Here is a 9,568-nt window from a genome sequence, read left to right as displayed (position 1 = left end):
TAACCAGATTAAACTATCCTTCAAACTGCCCAACCAGACCTGGAATATAAATTGTAAAACATTAAACCTAAAAAATACAACTGAGTCGTTTGGGTTGGCAACAATAACACCTTAAAATTAAACTGTTTTGTGCGTAGAATCAATTTCTAATCTCTCAGCTCTACAATCAATTTCCAAAACTCTCACACCGTAAATTCAAAAAGTAAAACAAATTATACTGTGAAACTATACACTATTTCCTATGTGTCCTATGACAGCTCTCTCCCCTTGATGGTTAGAACCAAGCATTGCAAAAGCTTCTGGTTCACACAACCCACTGCAGATACTTCTCATCTGAAAACAGAGTACTGGGGAGAGGGCAAAGTTACTTGGCTACACTAGCGTAAGCTGGAGTTTCGGCCTATTGGGCTGGGGCTCCACAATCTCCAAATGAATAAACACCGTCTGCAGAACACTGTATGACATGCTGCCATCCATTTTTCTAATCTTCTGCTGCTGCTCGTCAACAAACCACTCTCCGCCTTCCTTATCACCTCTTGGGGTCAAGTAGACAGGCCCTTCAATTCCATACCTGCAAAAGATGGGAAAAAGAAAGAGTTCACATATGTAAACCACCTCCACAAGTTTATCTTAACACTCGACTCCACTCCAGAATATTAAAGTCAGTCCACACACACAAAACAGACAGAAAAGGATTCTGTATAAGGTGAGGAAACATACTTGGGCACAAATACAAAAAATCCATTGGATCTTATCCTTACTATTCTTGCCTCTGTGTCCGTTGGCCTACATGAATGAAAGGAAATATTAGAGAGAGAGAGAGAGAGAGAGAGAGAGAGAGAGAGAGAGAGTGTGTGTGTGTGTGTGTGTGTGTGTGTGTGTGTGTGTGTGTGCTTCATACCGTTTCCTGAAGAAAATGAGGGTATGGAGCTCCACTGAGGCCCGGCTTGCCATCTGGGCATTTCTATGTCGATAATTTAAATCTGTAGCACAAATAAGTGAAAGCAGCATTCTTAGAGTTCAATATACCCAAAGTAAATATAAAGTTGAGAAGCTATTACCTACAAAGTATTGAGATAAATGAATCAACCATGTCCTAGAAGAGCAAATAAGAATCTTCACTCAGAAGAGTAAATATAAATATAGAAAAGAAAATTTCCGTTAAAGCACATTATACAGAATATAGGCACATTTGGAATCTCAGTTATAAGCCGGGTGGCTGCATTGATATTCTAAGAACAATAAGGACCCATTCCTCCTTACAAGCCAATAATAATTTGATATGTATTGACTTGCAAGTAAGCACTTATTAGGAAAAAAATTTGGATACATGTCAAATTGTCATTGGTTTGTGGGGTGAGGAGCCAAGCATTTTTCTTATGGTAATATCACTCATAAATATGAAAATGTACAAAAAAGAAAAAAAGACAAGGAAAATTATTCCATACTGTCAGCAATGCTAGTTAGCCGGGTTCCGTCTTGGAATATAGCAGGAAGCTTCTGTATCCCTAAAGATGCAGCAAGCAACCTGTGCACTATGACATCTGCAGGAAAAGAAAGTTCGTAAGTCAAACAACAATAACTCGATCATTACGTGACTAAAACTGAATCTAACCTGCATATCTCCTTATTGGAGAAGTAAAATGAGTATATAGAGGTGCTGCAAGCCCATAATGAAGATATTCTGGAGGGCTGAGATCCCCGCTAGAGAAATAAACAGCCTATGCAAATAGAAGGTAAATGAATACATGTAGAAAGGTGTCCTTCTAGAGAATTTCAACTTCACTCAACCATTCAAGTAAAGTTACCTGTGTCATGCATCTAGTAGCCAATATACGAATCAGCTTATTGAAGTATGGATCATCAGCCTGGGACAAATTCAATTTTTTACAATATGTGGGTGTGTGAGAGAGAGAGAGAACAAAATGATGAAACACAAATTAACTGAAGAAAAGCCATAAGTCTCATACTAATAACATGCATACAAACTAAACACCTACCACTGCAGAGTCAAGTGAATCAGCCAGTGCTTTTGATGATGAGACATCCAAGTTGAGACCAACAGCAGCAGCTGTACGCAACAAAGGCTCAAGCATCTCTCTCGTTGGAGTAGGATGGCGCCTGCAGAACACATACGTAAATTAAATGACCAAAAAAAGAGACGTGGCAAAGTTAGAAGGCAGCCATGCACCTATCCTGCCATAACCACAAAGTTTAGATGAAAAAAGAAAATTACATCAACCATTTAGATAAGAGATCTACATTTAACGAAAAAGTGATACATTCAAACACAGCCAACCTAAATAGACCGCCCTGCCACTTTATAGCCTTAATTGTAATAAAAAGACAACCAGAAGGACATTCCAGGAAAAATAACACGAGACCATGAAAATTGTTTAAGAAAAATCCACCCACTTACCTCAATAGTGAACAAAGAGGAAAATGTTTAAGGATCTTCTCGGCAACTGAAACATTAGCAGCAAGCATAAATTCCTCAACCATCTGGTTTGCTTCACGAATCTGGTACATTCCTGCAGAAACAAGTCATGATTAGAAACAGCTAAGAAAAGAGCCAAAATAATGAAATTGCTACAAAAGAAAAAAAGGAATAAAACCAGACTCCAAAGCAACATGTTTAATAGAGTCTACCTAATGATGCTATGACCTTCACAAACACAAAGTACTAAACATGGGTAGAATATGATATATGCATTACCAACTTTAAAACCAATGTGAATGTGAATAATATCAGCCAAAAAATGTGAACATGCATGCATGTGAGGTAAGTGGAGTTCGCTGTAAATATTTATATACATGACCCTAGAGCAGCGCTAAGCAATTAATATCATGAAATAAGGTAATTATTCATTGGTGGATTATTCAACAGCACAGCTGATCTTTTCTCAGTGCAAGTAAATCGGTTCAGGATTCAGACTAGGACTACAATCAACGAAAATTTGATATGTTGAACATGAAATTTGCCTTTCCAACCGCATACCAATATCAAGAGGATCATGAGTCTCGGTGTCAATTTGAAACTTGACTTCAGCAGATGCAAGAGTTAAGGCTCCTCTCTGAATACGTCTTTCCCTCATTATCTGTAGCATCATATACAAATGCATATTGTTCAGAGAAGTCAAGAAAGTAGATAGCATATTACAGCAGTTTAACCCATGAATTCATAGCCAAAGTAAAGCCCACGTGTGCATACCTTTGCTAAAGCATTCATGTTTCTTAAATCTGTAGTTAATGGATCCATCAACCGACTGCAGTAAGAAAAACGCAATAAGAAAGCCTTATTATAAAAATGCAAAGCTTCAAGAAACTTTTATTGGGGCCATAGGAAAGGGATCAACCATGCAGGGGCCAATTGCAAAAACCCTACACCATTGAACAGATTGAATCATTGGTGCATGTTTAAAATTCACCATTGGTGCCGCATAGAGTTTAATCTCTCTCCTTGTTCACTGAGTGCTATAGCAACAAAAGATGCCAGATTCTTAGATATTTTCCACCAGGAGGAGTTAGAACCAGTTTGTTTGCCAGGCAATGCATACCATAGGCCCATTTTATTATGGATTTCTAAAGTTGACACTTGCACACTTATGGCTAGTGCTGTCAAGCTCCTTTATATGCACTTCTAGTTCATAATACACAGCTATTCATCGCTATCCAGGATTCAGTAGATAACGCTCAACCCAACACATTATGGGTTAGCCACATCAACCTTACTCTGTATTCTGGTGATTAGGCATCATCTTGAAAAATAGAAGAAGAACTACAATCTAGATCTCTTCTTGGAGGCTCTAATTAGGTTATTTACTTATCAGACCATTCCAACCCCATATGATCACATTCTGCGGAGACTTGCATCCCTAATGTACTCTCTTTCTTTCAAAAGTTAAGACCAACTCACTTCTATCATTCATCTTACTTTTACATATCATGGGTGTGTCAAATCACAACAAAATATGCTTCCTAGAGCATTGTAGGATATATTGTCATTTTATACATTACAATCAAATGCACATGCAGTATATAGGTAGAAACATAACAAGTGAATGCATGAAGTGGAGCAAATATAATGCTCATGTAGCAAAAACATACCTGAAACAAATCTATTATTCTAACAAGAAGTAAAGTTTACTAAGATTAACAAAACATCATTATAATTATTGAACATAAGAGTATCCTGCAAACCAAAGTGGTATGGTCAAAATGAATTTATCTACCAAAAGGTAACTAAGTGGGAGTAGAAATGCACCTATCATCCATCCTCGCTTGAGCTTCAATGTAAGACAATGCTGCACACGATTTGATGACACTTTTTGTGTACCTCGTAGAAATAATCTCAGCTTCAGGTGTCATTTCCTGAAATTCAGGTAAACAAGTTTACACCAATCCAAAAAAACAAAAGAAGACTCCAACATTGGTTAAACCTATCTTATGTGAGATTCATGTGTGTTTGTATACAAATGTGTGTTTTATGACTGATAAACACTGCGTAAGTTTGTGTTTTACGAAAAAAAATGCAAAATCCAGCTTATTGATTGATTTAAGAATTTCAAATTATAAAAGAAATAACTAATAGTTTAAAATATTAGTCTTATTGTGACTAGTAGGGAGTACATACCCATATAACAGAAAAAGCTAGCCTCTCCACATCTGCTCGAAGAGAACATACATCTGCATAATAAGAAGTGTATCTTTAAATCACAGAAAATGCAATCATAATATCAAACTTTCTTTTTACTGCACTCATTACAGAAGAAGATTTTTATTTTATTTTAAAAAGTCACCTTCCGTCAAAGGTTTTGGAAGCATGTCAATTCGCCGTTCAACTAGGTAGACCGAAGTGCCCCTTTGTGAAGCCTCATCATCAAGAGGAGTGTCCGAGTGTACAAAATTTGTTACATCAGCAATATCTAATTGAAGTCATTAAGGATAAGCTTGCAGGTTACTCATTTTATACTTACAGCAAAAGTTGGCATGGGTGGCAGAATAAGGCATGAAAAACAAAATCTTTGAGTAAGTGAACAACAATACATGTTAGAAATGAGAAAAAAAAATGTAATGCACCAAACAAAAGTAGGAAGCATAGAAAGCAATGGACAAGACTGAATTAATGCATTATAATTATATTCTAAAATAAATTTCATGTTTTTGTCTTCTGAACTTGCAGAAACTGTCTCTTCTTTCAGACTTGGATATGCATTGACACAAAGATAAATGCACAATCTTTATCGCTAATGCACAATTAAACCTTACATTTCAGTTATACAAGCAACTTCAATTATTAATAAATGTCATGAGGTTGAGGATACGGACTCCAACTTCATAATTTCCATTTGGAAGAGATGTACATTGCAATGCATCATCAATATCCTTGCATCCTGCAGAACCCAGAAGCAAAGCACTTATCATAACATTTAACTAAAATATTAATTATCTACCCAACAGAAAACAGCAAAAAATAACAAAAACCAATAACAAATTAGGCAGAGGGAGCAGAACAAGGAATAAAAAAATAATCTACAGGTCATATACCAGGAGGGTCCACACTAAAGACACGCAATTGTCGCAAATCCTGTCTAATAGAATTTGCCAAATCTTCAGAAGACACAGACCATGGTAACGGTGGCAAGCATGCCAGAACTTGAGAAGAAAATGGTCTTGTATTTATATCATTCTCAATCAAGACCACCTGCAACATCCGAAAAGTTAAATCAGTGTCATTGCCATCTAAACTTCAATTGAGTAGATGTTTAAATAGTACATAAGAAGGTAAAATATGGATGTTCAAACAAACAAATGCAAACAATGGAACTCCTTCCAGCCTACCTCAGTTTCAGTATCTCTATCACCTATTTGTCCTATGGTTCGTACATAATGGCCAGAAGGATAACGAGACAAACGATCCCAAGAATCAACCGCCACAACAATTCTCTTGTCCAGAAGATTCTCAAGCTGTCGTGTGTGTATTCGAATCTTAGGAATCCTACGATCTTTCGAGGCAAATAAGGCATGGGCAACACCACCACTACCTGCAGGCATAGCCATCGGCTCCAAAGATCCACAATAACTGCACGAGTGTTAATTTATATCAGATAACAGAACCAATCACTAGAAAAGATCATCATAACAACCAACAGCTGCAACTGCAAATTGAAGCAAATGAGAATCTACATACATCAGGGTAACAGTGGGATGTTAGTATAGCACAACAATCCCTACTTTAAGGCACAGACATGCCAAAAGGTAACACAATGTTTGCTACCTACTTGAATGAAGAAACATATTTCAGCCAAACAATAATTAGAACAGACACCACTTCAGTCAGCAAGACAAAAAGACTTCAGGCAGCCAGTGAAGTCAACTTACGAATGCCAATTCCGCTTTATAATACCAACAACACGGCCAGATGGACGGCTTGAGATAGACTCTGTTACTCCAGCAGAACCTGGTGGTTGAGCTGTAGTCCAAGGAGCATCATCAGCACTTCCTGGAACCAGATGAACATCTTCTTCCTCATCCTCTGCAAAATAGTACAAAGTATATTAATTAAAAAAATTAATAAGGAGAGAGAGAGAGAGAGAGAGAGAGAGAGAGAGAGAGAGAGAGAGAGAGAGAGATGCTTTCAACCTCCCACCCGAAAAAAGTAACTAGAAATAAAATCAAAACTAAGACCCACCTTCATCTGCTAGAGCTAGAGATTTCTCCTCATGCCATTGATCCTGAGGCAGAAGCTCAACTGCCACTATATCCCCATCAAAAGCCCTATTCATGTTTGTACGTCCATAGATTATAATCTCATCACCAATGCTCTCACTTCCAACATATGCTTCAAATGGGTTGTAACGATTCACTCTAAGTTTGCCTTGATGGTATATACCACGATGCAAACCAGACGTAATCTCAGACATGGGCTTATGCTGGATAAGAAAAGAGAGAGAAAACTGGTAAGAACCACATTTGTGTCATGGAACTTATAACAACACTAAAATGCACGAAGGCACGCATACTCAGTGGCAGTACCTCTGTGTAAATGATTTTCCTCTTTGATGGTCTCAAATCTTCAACTTCCTCCATGTTTACATCTTCTGATGCAGGCTGCACAAGCAGGTCAAGCAAATCTGGTCGACTCAATGACCTCACATAAGACTCCACTGAAGACGAGGCAATAATTCCCAAGTGAGTAATTCCACAAAACTTCCATCATTTGAAAATAAACACATTTAATTATGTGGATATTCAACTCAAAGGGAAGGTCTGAAGTATAAGAGATGCTGTCAAAAAACGACGTGGATAGCAACCATATTATACACACCTGTTTCTGCAGAAATTCCCTCTTCAATAGCCTTTCTCTTATTCTCTTTGTCATTAGTTATAAGTAAAATCCGGGCAGAACCAGCAAGATGACTTTGATACCATTGAGCAGCCACCCGAATTGCTGAATAATAATTTCTTAAGTGAGAAAAGTAGGAAATTTACAGATGCATGCCACACAATAAACCAAATTCCATAACCAGTATTGCATAGTGTTGGCAGGTAACAAAAAGACACAAAAAATCAACAAGTACAAAACACCAAGTATATCCTGAGGAAACAAATTTTGTAATCACAGCATGAGCAAACCTCTATCATTTCGATCATTTTTACTCTCTCCGCTCATTTCCGTAACATATGTATCCCTGAATACAGCACCAATCAACCCATGTCAAAAAAGTGGTTAAAATCCCAACAAAACCGACAAGATAAAAAAATAACCTTCAAAACACAGATTCTCAATTTATAAATAGAACCTACTTGTGGTGTTCGTTGGAGAAAACAAAGAATTTCCTTAAAGAATTGCTGCAGAGAGCTCTAACTCTATTGTAAACAGACAAATTCCTGTTCTTAACCTCTTCAAGCACAATGGAAAGCACAACCACATCGTCGATTGCTGGGTTCTCAAGCAAATCAATCTGTAAACACCACGAACATAGCTCTAAATCACTTTTTCATTGCAGTTGGAGAACAAATTTCAATCCAAAAAAATAAACTAGATATAATCACCAACCTGATTGAGAACGACATTGGTATCGAAAATGAGAATGGTGGAAGGCGTAGGGCTCAAGCGAGCCTGGGATGTATCGCAAACTTTGCATATCGGAGCTCCGCAGTATATATCGTGTCTGAGATAGTGCTCTCTCACGACCTGAGGCGAAGCACGGCCAAAACAAAAACCCTAATTAGCTTAAACCCCTAACTGAAAACAATAGCATAAAATGAAATGTAGGGTTAGGGTTTTTGAGAGGGACAAGAGCTGAGAGAGACCTTGGTGATTTTGCCTCCTCTGGTTCTCTTGACGAAGGACTTGTTCTGCAACATGTTTGGTCTATGATCGTATGGCTGACGGCGTCGTTTTGGCTTAATTTGCCGCCCTCTTCTTCTTGCAATGGGAGTTGGGTTTGAGGGGGAAGGAGGTGCAGAGTGAACTGAAATTTCCACTCAAATGTAAAAACTTGCCTTCGTAGCGCGGGGACTGCCACGTGAGATTTTTACAATCGGCGGCTCTGGTTTATTTATAGCCTCCTGTTTGACCGTTGCGCTAGGGTTACGTTGAAAGTAATTTCACAATTATTTGAAAATGTGTTGACATCCTAGGTTTTTTAGGTTGAATATAAATAAATAAAAATATAAAACTTTTAATAATTTTTTAACAGGGTGAAATACAAGGAACTGAATTTGACGGAATTGAATTGATAGTATTGACTAACGGAGCGAAACACAATGAACAAATTAGCAAAATAAAAATACATATTGGTCATTTGTATACAACACATAGGCATTTAGCCAGTTAATAGGAAACACAACATAAAATATTCTTTAAAATATATATTAATGTATTTAAAGGTATTTTTTAAAATTGATTGTTATAGTAAATGGTTTGTCCATTTTTTTGTAACAATGAGGGAAAAAAATCATGGATCCGTAGAAGTGCATACAAGAAATTATATGCACCTATTACATTTTCATTTCCAATCAACTTAACTTTACAACAAGAGGATGACGTGTAAGTATATGCAACACATCAATAATTTTCAACTACTAAATCCCTTTGCTACTACTACAACAACTACTAAAATCCACAAATGATAAAATCCTCCTCTTTTTAACATTTTCATTTCTTCTTAGGTGTTGACTTTCAATTCATTAATTAAATGAGAAAGTTTTGAGTCTCGTAAATATTTGCGTTGTGTGAATTTAAATACGGTAAATTAGCAAAAGATTCACTAGTGTAGTGATTCGAAGCAATTGCTCTTCTAGGTAAGATCCTGAGTTCGAGTTCTAGTATCCGTGTAGTGTGTGTGTTTAATATATTATCGCTCCTCTTAATAAGAAAAGTTAGAATATAATAAACTAAAAATTACGCGCATAAAAGTCTAGCTCTATTTTTTTTTTTTTTTTTGTCAATTAGCTCATATTAATCACGAAGCTTTCCAATGCATCATAAAGACTAGAATTCCAAAGATTTATTTATTTATTTATAATTTTAAGTATTTATTCACAAAATTTTGTTAGAAAT

The 9,568-nt window shown here is 36.8% G+C and overlaps 1 protein-coding gene across 1 annotated transcript; it reads right to left on the bottom strand.

The window, feature by feature from the left end:
• On the bottom strand, positions 15–8,523 carry LOC18769086 (exosome complex exonuclease RRP44 homolog A). The gene is made up of 24 exons (XM_007203171.2): positions 8,317–8,523; positions 8,060–8,197; positions 7,807–7,964; positions 7,636–7,691; positions 7,328–7,450; positions 7,036–7,166; positions 6,692–6,932; positions 6,382–6,535; positions 5,842–6,082; positions 5,548–5,704; positions 5,325–5,393; positions 4,800–4,925; positions 4,634–4,686; positions 4,265–4,371; positions 3,212–3,266; positions 2,999–3,098; positions 2,420–2,531; positions 2,001–2,121; positions 1,809–1,868; positions 1,616–1,721; positions 1,449–1,544; positions 902–983; positions 721–786; positions 15–571 (listed from the first exon to the last, which is right to left on the bottom strand). The coding sequence occupies exons 1-24, from the start codon at positions 8,368–8,370 to the stop codon at positions 373–375; spliced, it is 2,805 nt and encodes a 934-aa protein (XP_007203233.1). The 5' UTR covers positions 8,371–8,523; the 3' UTR covers positions 15–372.

The sequence above is a fragment of the Prunus persica genome, chromosome G7 (genome assembly GCF_000346465.2).
Source record: "Prunus persica cultivar Lovell chromosome G7, Prunus_persica_NCBIv2, whole genome shotgun sequence".
In the NCBI taxonomy this organism is placed as follows: Eukaryota; Viridiplantae; Streptophyta; class Magnoliopsida; order Rosales; family Rosaceae; genus Prunus; species Prunus persica.
This window is presented reverse-complemented; position numbering and strand designations above follow the sequence as displayed.